At 44.1% G+C, this 20,794-nt stretch overlaps 1 protein-coding gene across 1 annotated transcript in view; it reads left to right on the top strand.

Moving 5' to 3' along the window:
- LOC108550739 (uncharacterized) overlaps window positions 1–20,794 on the top strand; it is a 126,909-nt gene that overhangs the window by 26,684 nt on the left and 79,431 nt on the right. Inside the window, exon 3 of the mRNA XM_017904574.1 lies at window positions 9,735–9,787. Within this exon, the coding sequence (XP_017760063.1) occupies window positions 9,735–9,787 (53 nt within the window). The remainder of the gene's footprint in view (window positions 1–9,734; window positions 9,788–20,794) is intronic.

Genomic DNA, 20,794 nt, shown 5'->3' with positions numbered 1-20,794 from the left:
AGGACAGATTTATAGAGGCGAAAGGTTCGCGTCGTTACACACCGAAGGAACTACCATGGCGTCGAAACTATCGATAAAACGATGATATCGTTCCACCAGACGATGCACCGGTCGTCGAGGCACTTCGTACAGATCATATTTGTTATAAGGTCAATTGATTACGGACCTACCACGTGATATACGTCTTTCGCGTGTCATCGATCTTGCAAATGTATTTGCATACGTACATTGTCCTCAATGATCCGCGATGGTCCGAGTCACCGCTTGATGAAGCGATTAACTTACGAAATGGTACCTAAATTGCGTACGAGAAGGACGCTCATCGCGATGACGCCATTCCGAGTACAGCCTTTATTTCGGCCCTTCCCTTCGACCCCCGCGTCGCATAATCATTCGAGCTTCCGGTCCCTTGGCTGCAAACGGATTGGAAAACGTAGGACGAGGATCGCGTCGAAACGAGAGTGTCCTGTCTACGTTGCTGCGACCATCGTGTGACTTCCTCTTTCTCTCTCTCTCTCTCTCTCTCTCTCTCTCTCTCTCTCTCTGCAGCTCATGGTCATTGCCACGGTCATTTCCAATTAGAAGTTTTAACCAGCTTCCTCTCGCCCAGCCCGTTTGTTTGTCCAATTTTATCGATCCACGCGTTCTTCTCGAATCACCCTCCGTTTCACCCTCTCGCGTCGTCTCTGCTGCTCAGTTGGTATAGATTCGCTGAAATTCGATTAATAGTTGCAAATTTAATTACGTATAACCGCGGTCCCTCTGCATTTTCGCCCCTTTCTCCGCCTCCGCTTTCTCGTTTTACCGATTTACTCTCTTTCAACTTCCCTCTTTCCTTTCTTTCCTCGGAACAATCTCAGGTTCGATAATTTCTTCTTGCTCCCTTTTTCCGGGAATTTTCTCCACCTTTCTTCCCCGTCGATGGAGCTTATTTTCGAGACGAATGGAACTTTGCGGGAAAGTAATTGACGGTAACTGTAAGCGAAAAACCAGGGAATACGAGCTTCTCGTGTCTGAACCCGAGGTGAATCATGTGCGCGAATAATTTCTACGATCCCGTTCGCTATCGATGGTTTTACTTCTCCGTTAAAACACGCCTTTATTTATCGATAGTACGTTGGGAAATTTTTTTCCCGCAAACAAATTGATACCGTTAATACCGTACCTCTGTGGCTATTCACTATTCGGGAAATCAAGATTGGCGATGCCAATACCGTACTATACAGATGGTCTTGTACAGAACAGAGGAAAGAAATGTTTAAAAAAGTATCAAACGCATTCACACTGACACTTGACAACGAATATCGTGAATAAAAGAAAATTTGACAAAATGAGTAACAAAATGAGTGACAGTTTAACGAATAGAGGTACAACCGATGTACAGATACGCATTTTACTCGCTACTGTGCATAGAACCGTAAAGGTAACCGATGCAGAACCGATCCTTCAACAGTTATTGCTGCCGAAATCGATATCTTCATTCATTTCGGACGTGTCCAAATCGTGTATCAGCAATATTCATCGTAACAACTTTACCGATCTTGCATTTGTAAGCTTCACGAGGACCATGATCGTGCAAGTCCATTGTTCGTATATTTGCATAGAGGGAAAGGACGATTAAAGAAAATTTCCTTTGATCGACAAAACTGTCGGGGAATTCGTATTGATTCGTATTGACATTCGTAACAGTTACACGTGTCGATTGCGAAAGATAGCGGTACACGTGGAATTGCAAGATGCTCGATGTCGAAAGTCTCGTTCCTTCTGATCCGATAGTCAAAGAAAATGGCCAAGCATCGTTGGATGCGTTCGCATTCGTCGGTGTAACTTTTTCCGAGTTATTCCTCCGCGTTCAATTAAAACAAACAGCGCTGGCTGGCATGCAAATTACGCGGAACGGAACAATAAGATAGGCGAGATAAGATATGCAATGGTAAATGCCAAGAGCATAATACGCGGCCTGTATTCAAAGCAGACAACGACATAGTCCCCTTAAACAAGCAGCTATTTACACCGATGATATCCGAGGTGGCGAATAGGAATCTCGCGTTAAGATTCGCGGTACCTAGCCAGGACCGTGTCAAGAGGGTGGCTGCCAAAGGCTCCGCGGCACGGGTAATATGATTATTCTGCTCTGCCGGATGACCCGAATCCGTGCGGCAAACTTTAGAAGTTGTGCGCGAGTACCACTCCAAGATAATGAAACGATCCACAAGTTGTCGAGTGTTCGCTACCTTCCTCGTCTACCAACCTTTCTTCGACCGTTGGCAACTTCGCCCCTCTCGCCTCGCTTTGCCTCCTTCGAGATAAGCCGCGGAAAGTCACCGGGTTTCTTTTACTTTGGCCAGGAAGAATGTCAAGTTCCACGACGTTATTCCCGCTGTTATCGAAACTCGACAAATTGGAAGATCGCGTTACCCCTGCAGCCGCGGGATCCAACGTCGAAGACGCGGCCGCGTCGCGGCACGTGGCTTGATTAGATCAAGCGATCTCGCCTTCCCGGTACTTGATTTAATACGGGTCTTGAATCGCGCTCCCTTATTTTCCGACATCTCATTAACCGTTATTTACCGAGTTCTGAATGGAAAACGCATTCGGCGCGCGAGCTTCTCCCGCTACGTATTCCTCGATCTCGAGAGCCACGGTATTCCGACCTGTTATTTTCCTATTATGCACCTTCGTAATAATAAGCGACATAAATGCTTCATTTTGATATGCTAATGCAACCGCGAGACATCTCGGTGGCTGTTATTCTTCGTTGCCTTCGATAAAGAGCGTGTCTTGATTTCGGCTGAGGATCGTTTACGCGATCTCGTTCTTGGTGGAACCTCGTCATTAAATGACCCGGTTAATTAAATATCGAAATTTGCTCTTTCGTTTTAATAACTTTGGTTACTCCTTCGTGGCAATTGCCTGGAACGCACGGGGATATAAAGTTTATCGTTCGAATTTATCGGATAACCATTTTCTCTCCACTCGATTCTCCTGTATTCCCTATCGCTGTATCACGTAGCACAAACTTTTGAACAATATTAACGCAGCTTCTCCAATGATTCCCTCGTAAACCTCGACTGTCAGCGACATTGTTTCGCGCCAGTGGGTTTGTTAGCGAGAAACTCGTTTAGTTACTAACTTTGACCCCATCCACTTTGATAGAAGTCCTGGGTTATTCCTGCCTCTAACCTTAGCTCCTACCTTCACCGCTCGAGTTACGAGTGACTGAACACCTATCATTTTCTTCCCACTTTCTTCCCTTCTTTCCTCCGTCGCGTAGTCCAACACGCCGCGATAGTTTAATAACTTTGACATCGTTACGTAACACGTACACGTCGTTTTCCTACATATAATTCGAGAAGAAAAAGAAGAGCCCGGTATTGTTTCCTCGCTTTCTCTGCCCCCCTCTACCCTTCCACCCGTTTCGTCCAATCATTCACGATGACGTTCGTGGATAGTAAAAACGTCGAGACGAACGGATAGCCTCTTCGTTGAGCTAAACGCAGCTGCTTTTATCCTTTGACCATTTACGTGGTTAACGAGGTAATTCGACGTGTGAGTCAGTTTCAGCCATTCGTTCTTTTTCTCCCAGCCGAATGTGCCGTTTCGATTGGCTAATGAGCACTCGCCAACGCGACGAACCAAGTCTCGTCGGGGTCTCGATATTTTCCAGACACGGTACAGTCGAGGTGGAGTGATTTCGTTGGAGAGATTCCTAGGTAGGACTGGACACAGCGGTGGAATGGAACTGGAGCGAGCAACGAAGCTCTTTGTCGCGGAAGATCGAGAGATGGAACGTCTTCCAGGAGCATGGCATCTGAATCCCGCGTAACGTTGCTACTGACGTCGGATCGGATGGATCGGTGCGATTGTTATCGGCGACCAATGAGATCGATGTATTTATGTGACCCACGTGTGCATAATGTAATAGCTCGGTCCTAGTCCGTCCCGTGCAGACGCGCTGCGACAGCTGCAGTTAATGCATCGTGGGACACGGCGTTACTATCGCTCGTGTCTATCGGAAGCCAAGCGCGATCGTCCGTACATTACCGTAAATCTGCATCGTTGATTGCCGTTGGTTCGAGAATGAAATGGCTGTGTAAAAACTCGGCTAACCGACGAAAGACGCTGGCAATTTCGCGCCGCTCTTTTTCCAGCCGACGAGTAATTCGCGAATCGATAGAAGCTGTCCGGGCGATATTCGCGGCAGGAGAGAAAAGAGACGGTCGACGACTCGTTGAGCACGGAGTGAACGCACTCCTGCTGGGTGTGAGAATTCAGGATGCCGTGATGCCGGTGGGAATTGCGTGGCGTGCATTGTGCGCAGTCCACGGAAGATATACGAACAGTGTATCCCGGTGAATCTTTCAACCCCAGTCTCCCCCTTCTGCTCCCGGTCTTTTTCTTCGCCTCGTTCGGCTGTTCTCATAATTAGCGAGTCCACTGGCGCGTGTGGCTGGCGCAATTACGTAACTGACACGTCGACACGCCAGTCGGAGGGACGGCCGGTGTATTTCGCTCGGAGGGAAGGGTTGAAGCGTCGTGGAAAAAGGTACGGCCCGCCATGTCGCTTTTATCATCGCACGCGAACCGAGGGTTCGTTTCGACGGCTTTTAAATTAAACGAGTGCAGGCGATGTAAAATTCGGCGTAACGTAAAACTCCGCGGGACATTATTTCCCGAACTAACCGCGCAAATGACTTGGTACGTCAGCGGCCGGGATTAACTATCGCGTATATTCATCGGGTGCCATAACTTGCAGCGAAACGAATAACGTAAATCACGGCCGAATGTAGAAATTTATCGCGTAAAATTGAACCCGCATTACGCCGGAAAATTTCCTACTCCACGGGAACCGTGTTTTATCGTTACCTCGAGGATACTTTCCAGTTCAAACGGATTATCGGCGTATATATTAATGGCGGGGGCTCGGGAAGCATCTCCGACGATATTCCCAATTTCATCCGTTTCATCTATTTCCCTTACCTCTTCCGACGCCTCTCGTTCGATTTCGCTGCTACCCGGCCTCGCGGTAAGCAATTCGTTAATTAGAGCTCGCGCGTCGATAAACTAATCGAGTCCGAGTCCGAACTTGCCCGAAGTCCAGTAGATTTAACTTCGTTACGATCCTTGTCTCAGCTCGTTGGCCCACGGTACCACGGAAAAGAAGTTTCCGGTGGATTCTAGGCGGGAGGGGGTCGAAAATTTCGTCCTCGCAGCGGTACCCCCGAATCGTTGACCGCCGTGGCGAAGAAGAAGCCGCGAGGTGGTCATTCTGAAATTCCAGGGAATAAAAGTCGACGAACGTTGCGGAAAACGCGAGTCCTTGGGACACGCAGGGAAGACAATGCGATCGCAAGGTGGTCGCGGACGTGCAGTGGTGTAGGTTCCGCAGATTTCACGGTCTTGGTTCCGCTGTCGGTCGGCCCGCATTCGCGCGTCTGGAATTACGGGGAATTGCGTAAGAGCGAATTGCTCGTGTGCGTGAGCGCGTGTAATTCGATTTCAAGTTCACGGGGAGAGAAAGCGGGTAAACGCTTGTCGCGGTGCGAGCGACACGCGTGATTCCGACTCGCGAGTTGGACGATCAGAGTCGATCCCTTTGAATCCGATGTCCTACGCGATTCGATCTTTCCAATCGTACACGTGTACGTAGATTTACGCTGTTTCCCGCGACGCATCGCGAACCCGAGGCATAAAACTTTTCCATCTACCGTGTGTACAGGGTGGAACGACCCGAATTCGCGTCAAAAGATACGTGGGGAACGTGGAATGACATTTTTTCGTGCGAGTCTCCGTTTGTGAGAAATGAACTTTTACGTCGACAGTTTTTAACTTACGTCCTCGTAACTTCTCGAAAGAAGTTCGAAACGTGGAATAACTGAAGCGAGAAATTAAATCAACGTTTGATAAATTAAAGGTATAAAACACACTGGAAAAAATTCGAGGTAATTTAGTTGGGAAAGGAAAATTAGGTATCCAGCGGAATATTCAACGATACGAATAAATTTATTTAATAATTAAATCGCGATTTGCAAAAGTAAGAGGAGCATAGACGAGTGCGTGCACATTCGAAGAATATTTGAAGTTTATTTTCCAGAAAACGAGGTCTCGAATAACGTCGTTGTATATTTTCGACTTATTTTTCGCGTAGATTCAAACCCTCGAACCCTGGTCGGCTGGGGACCACCAGTTACCAACCAGCCTGTGTTCACCGTTCGACTTGGGACAACTTTTTGTATTGTTCCCGGGAAAAGAGAACAAGTATATTCTCTGGTGGATATACAGGGGAACATTTTAACGATCCTCTCTGTATTTTATCACGGTTGCTTGCATGGTATAACAAGTAGTTATATGGACCAGCGAGACCGCCATGCCGCTCACCACAGGATTCTCGTTGTACCATGGGGCGCTATATTTCCTAGCAATGGGTGGTAAAGTTTTTTCCCGGCCCGGGTTATGATATACGCTCAAATCCAAGCGTCTCCTCGCTTACGATTTCCACGATAAAGTTCTGGCTTCTTTATCCGAGATTTATCGCGACTCGCCTGTGAAATTATTAATATTCTCGTTTATGCGGATATTTCTCCTCAGAATTCGTTTATCCGGAATATCTGCCAGATCTCGCACGCTTTTCCTCGCACCTCCACGGACCGGTTTTCCGAATGAGACGCTTTTCATTTCGTTATACACAGTCGCGTCGATCCGCCAGAGCCTTTTCCCTCGTTCATTCGCGTTCTTCGTTCATTTGGGTTCGGGGTTTATATGCACCTCGGGTTCCTTTGGGTTCGTCTACGCGGTACATTCCGGATTTATGCGAGAGATGAATGGAAAATAGGTTTATTCGGATAAATTCTTACGTTTGTAGCGGTATTATTCTCACCTTCGCCAATAGATGGATTCCTACTTGAAAAAGGTCGAGGACTTTCTCGGTTAAAACTCTTGGTTTCCTATATATAGAATTTCCAAACTCTCCTAGGTATCCTCCGTCTATGAGGCAGAGTCTGCTAGGTGGCAGACTGAAAGCCCAGGACGAAACGCGTTCCTTCCTTTTCCTTTCGTCCCTCCTATCGAGGATACCAGCGATCAGTCGATTTCAACAACAGCGAGGGAAGCACCCCCCACACAGGTTTATTTGTTTACATTTTCGAGGCATTTTATAGAACTCGGTCGATCATATACGCGTGGTAATCGAAGCGAAGGTCAAGATTGACGACGAGACCCCTGTAATGGACACCGGGAACACGGATAAGTAACTAGAAAAATTCCCCTAGCTGGTTTATCTTTGTTTCATCGTTATATGACCGTGACGAGATAAGTCGCTGGAAGCCTGATCCCATTCTCGTTGTTGCTGGTCCTCTCGCGGAGGAGTATGCACTTGAATTTGTTGGCCATACCGCGATACACGGTACTTTAAATATGGAAGCGAACGCGGCCGCGTCTTGGCATCTGTATGTATTTATTCAAGATCGACCCGTGGAAAACTGTAAAAGGACGTAACGAGACGCCTCAGAGGTATCGCGAGTCGGCATTTACATGGCGGAATTACAGAGGAGATCGTGCAGCCCTCGACGATACAACGCGTCCATCGAAATCACGAAAGTCTCGTTTCGCAAAAATATCGCGTGGCACGAGCAGTTACCGCTCGCGATCGCTCGCGTGCAACCCTCGGCCGGTTTTCTAATTCTCGAGGGGAGCCTAATTAACGAGCGTACGTAACGCGTGTAATTAAAGGGAGGGGTAATACGTTTGCCAGACGGCGGTATCGCGAAGAAACGACGGGAAAAGTAGCCGGTGCCACCTCTTAATGGCCTCTCCTCGCATGCTCTCGTCGACAACTCGCGAGCGAGTACACGCGTGGGTTACGAGTCCAGGGTGCCGAGTTTCGTCGCGGTGCTGTTGCATAACTCGGAATTTCCAGCTGCTCCGGGTCCTAACGAAATTCTCAGCACTTATCTTCCCCGGCTCTTGTCGGTCGCGCAAAGTTTTGCCGTTTGAGGCTGGAATGCGTAATTTGGGATAAAAGCGATCGCAGTGGCGCCTAATCGGATATTTCAAAGGCGACGCGCGCGGCAAATTATGCATTCTAATGAAGCACGCGTGAGCGCGTGCGGGCATACGCGCGGACAAAAGGTGGCGGTGGAGAACTGTCGATGAAAATTGCCTCGTGCCCGCGGGGTCTATCGATCTCTGTATGCCGGAGAATCGAGAGAGGAGGCCGATCGGGAAAAAATTCCGATCTCGGATTCTGTCCGCTCGCGTCGCGTTCCGCGGGTTCATTCGTTTCGGTCGACTGTCGTCTGACAGGCTTTAATTTATGATGGCCTCTGCCGACGCACGATCGGTATTAAAATCCATAATGAACGAGCGAAATGAATTACACGCGCGCCTCGTGTCTAGTCGCTCGAGCACTTCGTAACGTTTCGCTGGAATATAATTTTCGTTGCTCCGAGTTCCGGAACCGCTTCGAACGGATAATAGTCTGTACGAGTAGGCGAATTAATATTCAGAAGCACGCAACGCTACGAGATATTATCGTTTTGCGTAGTTATTCGCCGAGCCATGTGAAACACTTGTAACGCTTTGCCTCCCTTCTCGCCCTGCTTCTTCCCTTCGTTATTTTCCACTAACATGCGACTGTCGGTGAACGGATACGATTCCTCGGGGGAAAAAATCTCCGGTGAAATGTTGAAAAGAGGATAATTAGAACGAAACGTTTTAAATGCAAATATTATTTCTATTATTTTTTTCCCTCTCTTTGCGAACGGCGGAATTCGACGGTAAAAGCTTTAATAAGGGTGAAAAACTGTAGCCAGTGGTATGCGACCATAACGACAAACAAAAGTACGAGCGTTACATTCGATATATTCTTCGTATTAGTAACACTTTACGCATTGTCGGCAGGCATGCATTTTTATTACGCGAAAACAATAGTCGCCACGCGGAGCGTAAATAACGCGTTTTTCGGCTGGCTAAAATTTGCCTCGACGAAAGCGACCATTTTCTAAGCGATTTTAGTTGCATCCCCGACGCGCTCATTAGCCCGTTAAATATTCCCCTATGGGAAAATCTCGCCGAGGAAATTTCGCGTTCGACACGGTAGACGGATACGCAGTTTTCGCAAGAATTTCCGCCATGGGTTTGTTCGTTTTCCGCTCGATGACTATTAAAAAGCTCGCAACGCGGCTTGGTCGGAAGAAAAATCAATTAACAACTCGGCATAATGCTTTCTTTTCCCTTGTCTTTTCCTTTTTTACACTAGTCGATTAATCGTCTGTTTCACGCGGGGGTTAACGCGATAAAATCATCTCAGGCCAGCTGTTTCTTTTTCCCCCGTTCGTTTTTTCCACCCTTTCCCGCGAATATCAAGTTCCCTTTCTAATTACTTGCGCATCTTTGCGAACGTTTGAAATGTAAAATTATTCCCGGGCAATGTACTTTGGCCTGGAAAGGGCAAGCGTTTCTCGAGGGTCGTGCAACTCCGTGCAGGAAACTCGGACTAAGAGCGGAGTTTTAATCAGTTGGATGCTCGAGAAGAAACTTGAAAGACGTCGCTGCGATTATTGCACACTTGGACAATGTTTCGATCGCGACTGAATGAAATGGAAAGAGCTACGTCGTCTCTCGGCGATATTAAGAAACCGTGGATTATCATTTCGAATATACGCGTGTACGCGCGGTACGCTTAATCGACACGTGCATCTCTGGCCGATCTGCGATTCCGCCTTTTTATCTTTCAGATGTAAAGCTGCCGGCAAAACACTGCGTGGACGAGGCGGAGTTACGCAAACCGGTACGTTTTCTCCACCCTTCTGATACGATTATAAATTGTAAGCGGCTGGAAGAAACGTCGTTGCAAAAATGCCATTCAAAAAATTCTACTATTCAACCTTCCTATTTTCTTTTCACTACCTCTATATCGTCTATGTATATCGTTTACACACGCAAAAAAAAGAATACAATTTTGCTAAAGAATTTCGAGAACTTAACAAAGTTCGAAAGGAACTTTGAAAATTTACAATGTATAGAAAATTTCTTAAACTTGAAGTGTAGCTCTTTGCTCGGTATCGTTTAACAAAAGTTATTCTCTGGAAAACGATACCAATTACCAAGTCTCATTGCGTGGAAGTGGCTACGCGTAGAGAATCAAACTTTGCTCGATTTTACCCTTTACACTCGACGATTTTTTAGCTAAACAAGAGCAGGAGTTCAAAGATTTTCTGCTATAAAACTGACGATATTTTTTGGAGCAGTAGATAAGAATTCGTATAATAATTAACATACAGAATTATGCGATTTCGATACCTCGCACACCGTTACATTATCTTAAATTTGGTATATTGATGAGTATCGATCTTTGAAATTTTATCAAATGGTGACTGAAGGGAGTTTTTCCAGCGCAAAGGGTTAAAGGTTAGCAGATTATTGCATTTTTACTTCCACTGATAGCTAAAAGAAAATTCGGTGATTGATTAAAAATTTAATTAAAATGTTATATTAGATCTCAAAACTAGTTTCTTTCTATGAGTTTCTTTTTGTTATTAAAAGCTTCTATGTTGATTTTAATTATATTAATTTTGAACGCTTTTATTGCGAAGGTTAAGCACTTTTTAATTTGTTATTTTTGAAACAGAAATGTATTTCTATTTACTTTTTCGTTATTAGTAAGATAAGAGATGTCGTTTGATTTTCTACGATACTTTAGCATATGGCTATTTCAAAGATGAAGAATTTTCCCGCGATGCCAACGCATAGCTTGGCCAACCGCCGAACTACAAGTTGCCGCCAAAACGAACATACCGCTAACAAATGGCGGAATGTTTACGTGCATCAAAGGAAACTTTCAATCGGTACACAAAACGTTTCGCGAAGTAGTGCTGTCGGTGATTGATGTTTCAATTGGGGTAACTGACGAAATATATAGTATATATACATTACATACGAACGAATATGTATTGCATACGAACACTAATACGTAGATAAATTATTGTTTTGTGACAATGTAAATGTAGGTTACGTTCGCAACGTTGTCGTAATATTAACGAATGAAATACAGTGCAAGTTTAAGAAATTGAGGGAACTTTACCAAGATCGAAATATCTAAGTGCCAATATTTATTCGATAGTAACATTACATGTGAAACAAAGTGAGGTTACAACGAAGTGAGTGTATAAACAAAATAATACATTACAATATTCATTATAGATTTTAGATTCGGAGTGCTTGTTACAATTTTTAGTTAACACAGCTCCGAAAAGAGAAATTTTTAATAGTTCTATCAATTTTTCATGCAGTTTGATGTGCCTTGTGTAAAATAAAGTGGTGTGCGTACAAATCATATAAACATATTACGTAGTAACCTAGTATCGATTATAAATTCTACATTTCGATTGTAGATGAGGATATTTATGTTACATAGTGTCGAAAAGCCAATTTTAAAATAGTTTTTCCAATTTTATTTTATTTTGGTGGTTCATTTGTGGAAAAGAGTGACAGGAATGTAAATTATATAAACATACTGCGCAATTACGTAATATGGATTATAAATTCTAGATTTCGATTGTAGATTAGGATATTTGGCTCCCATAATATTGAAACGCTAGTTTTCTAATAGTTTTCCTAATTTTATTTCATTTTGACGTTCCATTCGTGAGAAAGAGTGGCGGGAGTATAAATTATATAAACATACTGCGCAATTACGTAATATGGATTATAAATTCTGGATTTCGATTGTGGATTGGGATATTTGGCTCCCGTAATATTCGAACGATAGTTTTCTAATAGTTTTCCCAATTTTATTTCATTTTGACGTTCCATTTGTGAAAAAGAGTGGCGGGAGTGTAAATCATATAAACATACTGCGCAATTACGTAATATTCATTATAAATTCTGGATTTCGATTGTGGATTAGGATATTTGGCTCCCATAAAATTGAAACGCTAGTTTTCTAATAGTTTTCCCAATTTTATTTCATTTTGACGTTCCATTTGTGAAAAAGAGTGGCGGGAGTGTAAATCATATAAACATACTGCGCAATTACGTAATATTCATTATAAATTCTGGATTTCGATTGTGGATTAGGATATTTGGCTCCCATAATATTGAAACGCATGTTTTCTAATAGTTTTCCCAATTTTATTCGGTTTTGACAGTCCATTTGTGAAATAAATTGACAGGAGTGAAAATTATATAAACATACTGCGTAATTAGGTAATATGGATTATAAATTCTGGATTTCGATTGTGGATTAGGATATTTGGCTCCCGTAATATTCAAACGATAGTTTTCTAATAGTTTTCCCAATTTTATTTCATTTTGACGTTCCATTTGTGAAAAAGAGTGGCGGGGGGGGAAAAAATATAAAAATACTGCGCAATTACGTAATATTCATTATGAATTCTGGATTTCGATTGTGGATTAGGATATTTGGCTCCCGTAATATTCAAACGATAGTTTTCTAATAGTTTTCCCAATTTTATTCGGTTTTGACAGTCCATTTGTGAAATAAATTGACAGGAGTGAAAATTATATAAACATACTGCGTAATTAGGTAATATGGATTATAAGTTTTGGGTTTCGATTTTGGATTAGGATATTTGGCTCCCATAATATTGAAATGCTAGTTTTCTAATTGTTTTCCCAATTTTATTTCATTTTGATGTTTTATTTTTGAAATAAAGTGACGGGAGTGTAAATTATATAAATATACTGCGTAATTACATAATATGGATTATAAATTCTGGATTTCGATTGTGGATTAGGATATTTGGCTCCCATAATATTGAAACGCTTGTTTTCTAATAGTTTTCCCAATTTTATTCGGTTTTGACAGTCCATTTGTGAAATAAAGTGACGAGAGTGTAAATCATATAAACATACTGCGCAATTACGTAATATGGATTATAAATTCTGGATTTCGATTGTGGATTAGGATATTTGGTTCCCATAATATTGAAACGCAAGTTTTCTAATAGTTTTCCCAATTTTATTCGGTTTTGACGGTCCATTTGTGAAATAAAGCGACGAGAGTGTAAATCATATAAATATACTGCGCAATTACGTAATATTGATTATAAATTCTAGATTTCGATTATGGATTAGGATATTTGGCTACCATAGCATTTAAACGCTAGTTTTCTGATAGTTTTCCCAATTTTATTCCGTTTTGACGGTTCATTTGTGAAATATAATGACGAGAGTGTAAATCGTATAAACATACTGAGCAATTACGTAATATCGTATATAGATTTTGGATTTAGATTATGGATTATGATATTTTGATCACATAGTGTTGAGAAGGCAGTTTTCTGATAGTTTTTCCAATTTTATTCCATTTTGACGGTCCATTTGCAAAATAACGTGACGGTTGTTTAAATCTTGTTTTGATGCTGCGTGGTTACTGCCAATTGCAGGTAATTCTTTTAGTAGAATAAATTCCTTTTCTTCTACAATAACCAATAACTCCTTGATTTTATCGTTTTTATTATAAATTTATGCTTGGAGCAATTTGTTATTAAGTTGGTCGCCTACAGTATCGTGTGAAATTCACGGAACGGAAGTCGGGCCAAACACGAGTGTGATCAGTGCGAGGCATAGTTCGCAGATAGAGTCGAACGTAAACATAGCTCGTGGTTCATTTTCCACGATGTCTTTCTGCGTCAGTTACGTGTTATTCTCTGCCGTGTTCGGACGTAGTGGCTCGACGTGTGATCGACTGTTGCTGTTGGCTATGGCACGTGGCATCGTAACTTAAATTGTAAGGTAAGGGCTTACCAATTTCAATTTATTAGCGATAAATTTGATAATTTATACATTCTTTATAAACTACAACTGCATTCGTACGTCCATAGAATCAATTTCTATAACACGTTCATATATCTATATCAAAATATTTTTATTTCCTCTGTATTTTTAGTCTAACTTACCCCCCAATGTTCTTATATAATATTTCGCGTAATACTTCGTTGTAATAAAAATCGCGCGTCTTTAGAAAAACTCGCAAATTTCGGAAATTCAGGGTGATAGAGCAATTTCGATCACGAATTAGAGCTGACGAAAGTATGTTCTACACGGATCACTTAATAGACATTACAGGTTAGATAGGAAGTGAACATTTATTGGATAGTATAATTATATCGACTCGATACATCGATCTTCCACCTTTTTCCCGATATTAAAATTTAAAGAGCTAATAAATTTCGCGAGAATCTTCCGTGCCCCGTATCTCTGCGTGAAAGCGCGAATTCGTATTCCGACGTGTTACCAAAGTCGTATCGCGATATCTGTCGCAAGGATTGGAAGCTTCTCCGCGGGGAGAAAAAGTGAAGAGCGGAAAAGGTTGGCATTTCTTCTCACGGGCGAGTTCACCGTAATTTTCAACTATTCACTCGCTTGCTTTTACGTCTCCGTACCGCCTTCGCGTCGCGATGGAAAAACTCGTCTCTGTTGAGGGTAAAGGACGTATCGAACCAAGGAAGCCTCTCTGCGCGTCGAGGTTTGTCGTCCACTTTGATACCAAGTACTTTTCGTTTCTTCCGCCATTTAGATACCCTTGTTCCACCTCCGAGGAACTCGACTTTCCACGGAATCGTACGAACAGATTTCAAACAACGTTAATTAAACGATACCTGCTTCGCGTATTCGTATTTGCCCTAGTCAAACTTGCCTCCCAGTTTGATCGCGACGCATTCATTCGTTTTCGCTGGTTCTTTCCCTCCGATCTTGCTCGCCAACATCTCGAGTGAGAAAAAGAGAGGGAAAAAAGGGAAATAGAGGGAAAACATATTTTTACCGCATCGTGCTATTCGCATACGAACAAGTTGCCTACCGTCGCGATGAATGCGAGCATCAGAGACGCGAGAGGCGAAAAAATCTCGGTGGGGTTGGCGAGCTTAATTGAAATCAAGCCTGTATTGCCAGGATGTTCTTTCGGCGTAAATAGACGCGTTTTCGAGATGAAAAGAAGAATAGGCCCATTTGGATGTAGATGAAGCACTGCACGGTATCAGCATCGAGCAAATTTCGCGTTCAAATTATGCTCCACTATTTCTCTAACTGCGTTCAAATGTTTCCGCGATCTCGTTGTATCGGGCACGTTTCCCTGTATTTTAGCATTTCGCGCTTTCAAATCTCTCCGTATACAAAATCATTCCCTCTTTTCCCACCAACTACTCTCTTTTCTCCTATTTATCGGCTCACGCGAATCTCCCGACTGTTCCTGCTAGCTTTGCCGAATTGCTCGTAAACGATACGCGAGTTTACGCGTTTTTCACGATTCTTCGTCCATCTTTGACGAATCAAAACCATCCTTTCGTCTGTAGAACTAGTTAATTCGCCACGATGATCGCGGTATTATCGAAAATGTGGGTGCATTTTTAACTCTTTGAGTCATGCTAGGACTAAAAGTGTCCCACCTTTTCGATGCACCGTAATGCATAGTGGGACATTCTTAGTCCCACCACGAAATATTGCAATAGCTGCATGCGCATAGGTTTATATTTAATCTTATTTATGCAAAACAGTTGGCAATACCTTTGACAAATGTTATAAATGTATTCGCTCGTGTTGGCAACATTCAATATGCTAGTACAGGTTCATCAGTTGTTGCAAGCGGAAAGTTCATTGCGACAATCTTTCTTTCCTGGTTTTCTATTTTTACATTACGTGATTCCTTTATTAGTAAAAATATATCAAGTTTCATTTAAAACGCAATAAAATTTCGATGCAACATCTGAAATCCTGTGCCGCAAAGAGTTAACCCTTTGCACTCGGCGATCTTTTCGTTACAGAAAGACTTTCGAAGACTTTCTGTCACAGAGTGGGCGATATTCTTAAAACGGTAAATAAGAAATTGCATGCAAATTAAGGCGTAAAATTATTTTACTTCGATATTCCACGCATCGTTGGGTAATTGTAAGTTTGATATATTAATTAACATCTGTAGGATACCAAAAGAAATCGCGAATCGGCTATTGTCAACGAAAATAAATTGTAAACCGATCGATGTCTTCTAGAAGCAAATCGAAAAGTTATTCTATATAACAAAATTAAGTTGCGCGACTCCTCTGCGGGGAGGTGAAGCGTAGGTTAAGGAAAGCATAAAAGCGTGGTCCTTGACAAGCAAAACAGAGTCCTTGGAAATCGGTTGTGACCAGCACAAGCGTGAGTCTCTTGGTGTTGGAAAGAGAGTTTTAAAAGAGTGCGTCTTTGCGTGTTTTCGTTATCTTGGTGTTCTTTCCCTGAGTTAAATCAGTTTACGAGTGTCGAGTTTGCGTTATCGCGTTCTTGTTCTTTCGTGAATTTTCGGTGTCTCAAGACCAGTTTCGCCATCCTACACGTCCATCTTTAGAACGCGATTAAATGGTGACTGAGAGGCGCCTCTCGAGTGCAAAGGGTTAATACGCGCCGTGCAAGCGATCTTCGAATAATTTCCTGCGTCGAAATTTACCTGCCGTTGGTCGAAACTTGTATCAGGGCGATGAAACGGGATATTTGAAAGCTTCTTATTGTCCTGCATCGCGCCGAAAACAGCCCGATTTTCGCGCCAGAGTTCACGGCGAGTCATATTCGACCGCGCGTTATTGCCCTGTCTTTTTAGCATTCACAGAAGCAAGGGAAATCCCCGAGATGGAAGGTTCATCGATATTGCTTCCCTTCCATTTCTTTATCGCGAAACGGGTCTCTCCGCGAGTCTTTGTCGATTTCGGTTCATCGTTGCATTCTCCGTCACTTCTGTTCGTTCCAGCGCACCTCGATTTTTCTCCCGGCGTCCTTTCTTTGTCGCGTTCCCCAGCAGTCGATAATACGGGTGATATATTAAAGCAGAACTGTATTGTGTCGAATATAACCAAAAGAAGGGGTAGAAGGATCGGTTGATCCCGAGGAGACGACGCGAAAAGCTTCGAAACGCGCATATGTACCTGGCTGCTGTGCGCTGCGATAAAACGATGGCTTCCATCCTTTCGATTCTTTCTCTCGACGTCGGTGAAATTCATTCGCGATGGATTCCGTGTCTACACCGAGAAGTAGAAAATATAAAGCAGATCTCCACGCGTCCTCGATTAATTTATCGTTCTTTCCAGCTTTCTTTCGATATCATTATCACTCGTGGCATTTAGAAAAGCCGCGGTACAATTCGTTATGATTCCTCGAACGATCCGGGTTAGCGAAACTGCCGAGGAAAATCTGAATTGTCGAAGACTTTTGCTGATTTAAGCGACGTTAATTATAAGATCCGTGGCCATAGCCCGTGTTAATAATACCGTTTATATCGCTGGCATAAAATGTTTCCGACGTTGCAGAGGAATTCGCGAGATCGCGATACGGAGGTAAAACTCTCCGGTTGGCTCGGATTTAATTTAACGACTCATTCAGCGATTCTACGCGATATTCACTGGCAGATCTTTATATTCACTTGGCGGAGCGAACAGTTAAAACGCCACTCGAGCGACGTTACCTCTGCTCCCATCGACGAATCTCCCGAGTCTACTTCCCGATCCTTTTCTTCGTCGCTTCGCCACGCGCAAGTACCCGGCCGTTGTAGATAAAGCGAACTTTGTATATGTATACGAAAACCGCGGTATAAAATACGAAAGCGAGCGGAACTCTCGCTCCCTCTCGTCCGTTCATATTTTACAACCCCCCGGCTGACGTCGTCGAGGGCGTCTCTCACGGAGTTGGCAACAACGAGCTTCTGCTAGGTCGTTAGCGATGGCGAGGTCTTATCGTTTAGTTTATTCCGCCACTGCTAATATTCCGGCTCGTGCTCGGAGAAAGGAAGCATCGGCGAGAAAGAATGGCGGAGCACGTAAGAAACATAAGCGATACTTCATTTCGTCATCGCCGATTCTTTCGCCAGAGCTTTTCCAACAGCTTCGCGTCCGATATCGGATCTGCATCTCGAGCTTTCGCGATACCATAACGATTTCGTTCATTTATCGCGGAGGTGCGAACGCGAATTCGAACGCAAATCACAGGAAACGTACGAAGTGTTCTATTTAACACTAGATTTACGGAACCCGTCAATTTGACCGAAAGGTTGCTGCAATTACGCGATGGTAACAGATTTAGTTAACTTATATTAAGACTGTTAATATAATATATAATTGTTTTTAAATTAAACTAATCGTTAAAAAAAAAACGTGGTTTCCTTCATCTGTCAATTTGACAGGTGTCCTTAGAAATGGGTATACAGATAGTCTCCGTGAACCTAGTGTTAAATCGAACATTTAAATAATTTCCGGTACCGTTGGAACAGTTTGAAACGAACATTCGACGATGGTAGGAAAAATATTTGTTAGCGCTTCTTGAAGGACGTTTTACGTTCATCATTATAGCAATGGATATGAGCCCCATTGTAGACCCTATATAGGGCCTAACAGAACTCCCTGATTAGTCAACGCTCATCAACAGGATCACGTGACACGAGCAACGGAATATGGAAACGTATGGTATTATTGCCACTGACTTTGGTGACCTAATGACCGACTTAATCGCTGAAGGAGTCAGACATAGTCAGGTTCCATATCCTCGTTCTCATACGCAAAGTACCGCGAGAGGTTAAGGATTTTGTTCGCAAGTCAGATGAAAGTACGTTGGGAATTTTGGAACATCATTTTCTCGAGCATCGATGCCCCGGGAAGGAAAAGTTGATACGCCGTAACGCGTATTCGCGAGAATATTTTTGCGAATGCGAGCATGTGCGAAGTGCGGCGTTATTCCCGGCACGTCTGCCGTATGCACATATTGCATTTCTGCGTAGGAGATACGAGTACGCTTGTACCGGCTGGGAGATGACGCAGGAAAGGGGTGCGGAATGGGGCTCTTTTAAAGCTAAGTGCAGCCAGCCCTCGAAGCGTCTCGTTTGCCGTTTTACGGTACCGCCGCGTTCGAGCCGAATTCTCGCCGATGGAAAGCTGAAATCTTGCTAGGAAATACATGGTTCTAGGGAAGGATCGATCGACCGCGATATCGCGCAATTATAGAACTTGGCGGGGGGGTAAAAACTATTCGTCCCCGTTGGAACGGAAGAGCAGGATAAACGGCGAAGCGTTTCAACCGAACGGTTGTTGATACAGATGGAACCGAAGCTAAAGCGCGCCATTTACGTCGTCGCCCTTGCTCCGCGAGCACGATAAGAGATCCACAAACTCTGGGAAACTTTCCTCGACGCTGGAAGCCATTCAGCCGATGAAGTACAAAGCGGTGTTCCACCGAGGAACGCATCTTTTCGCGCTATAATCTCGTTGCTCTATATCGCCTGCGACCCAGCTAAGATTAAGTAAAAGAAATGGCAGAAAATGGCACTTATCCGGGGCTAAGTGCACGCCGCGCTTAGAACGATTCCCCAGACGTTTTCCTACCCGATGGAACGAACACTCCGGAGCGCAGAGAAACGCGAGAGTGCCAATAAGTCTGGCGAATCGGATGTCGGGTAAATTGTCAAAGGAGCGTAGCCGTATGCAGAGGCTTCTCGGATGGAATCGTCTGGACTCGATGTCCTCGAGGGTGGAACTGTTGACGACGAAGGATCGGCAAGGACCTCGATAGGCGCGTGAAACTCGATACATACTCGACCTCGGGTATCGCGTGGCTCTACCTCGTCGTCGTCGTAGTCGGAAGGAAGGAAGGAAGCGAGGAAGCGAGGAAGGAAGGAGGCGAGAGAGTAAGCGGAGGTGTATCTATCCCGTGCAAACGGCCACGAGGAAAGAAGTAAGCAAGAATATTCCGCGATGGGGTTTATTCGCTGTTTTATGCATTCATGACGCGCACTTTTATGCATTCACTTTTACGGGCCAGAAAGCGACTTCTTAGCAGAGTCGGGGAAGAAGCGAGGACGGGGCGCGAGGAAGGTGACGCGAAGTAGGTTGGAGGTGAATGGCTGTCTCGACGTAAATTCGCTCTCATTTCTGTTTCGCTTTTCTTTACCTGTCTACCTTTCACGATCGGACGCACGTTCGGGGTCATTAACCTCTTCGATTGATCCAACGCCGATCGCATCCTCGTCCCTTTCGCGACGGATCCGCGTTTAACGAGCTCGCGGATTATTTTACCCGGAAAATTCGACGCGATTGCAAAGTAACTTTTTCGCCTTTCCCACGTGTAATTCCTTCGGGAATACGCGTGGCGCTCCTTGGTGGACGGTTTCGGAAGGAAAGTTTGCCCGGCTCTGATCCCGGCTATAGGGTGGAAACTTTATCGGCAGGCCGTGGAAGCGAGTTCTTTGGCAGGTTTTCATGTAAGGGATGGAACGCTCGACCCCGATCGTAGAATAGCTGGGATTTCTCATTAAATACGACTAAACGATCGAAACAAAAGGAGGCCGGGCTTTCGACGGAGAAAAGACGACGAGACTGATTCAGTAGTTGGAGCAAATAATGAAATCAATCGCGCGTCTCTATTCTGGAACAAGGGATCTGGGTTGCGCTCGCAAAGGTCGCCAAGCTTTTGCGAACTTTAATCGATTCCACTGTTTCAATCTCGATACATCTCCAAATAACGCGTTGGCGGTCGAGTTAATTACTTTTATGCATTTTCTTCCGCTCCGGTGTCTCTTTGCCCCAGGATCAGAGCTGAAAAGGGGAAAGAGGAAGTTGGCGCGCTGTCACGGTAACAGGGAACGACCCTGCGTGTCCGAGGTTTGCCGCAAACGCGAGATCCTTTCTTCGTGGTCAGTGAGAAAACGTAGACTCATTTTTTAGCTTTCTTTACGGCCGGTGTAAAGTTACCCGTGCACCAGGTAGACGCGCAGACGAGTCGCAGATGCGCGTCTACGAGCACGCGTGAGTTTACGTGGCCTGTG

Source organism: Eufriesea mexicana, unplaced genomic scaffold, assembly GCF_001483705.2.
Source record: "Eufriesea mexicana isolate 0111107269 unplaced genomic scaffold, ASM148370v2 scaffold2928, whole genome shotgun sequence".
Lineage (NCBI taxonomy): Eukaryota > Metazoa > Arthropoda > Insecta > Hymenoptera > Apidae > Eufriesea > Eufriesea mexicana.
The sequence above is the reverse complement of the archived record's forward strand: the minus strand, read 5'-3'. Positions and strand labels throughout refer to the sequence as shown.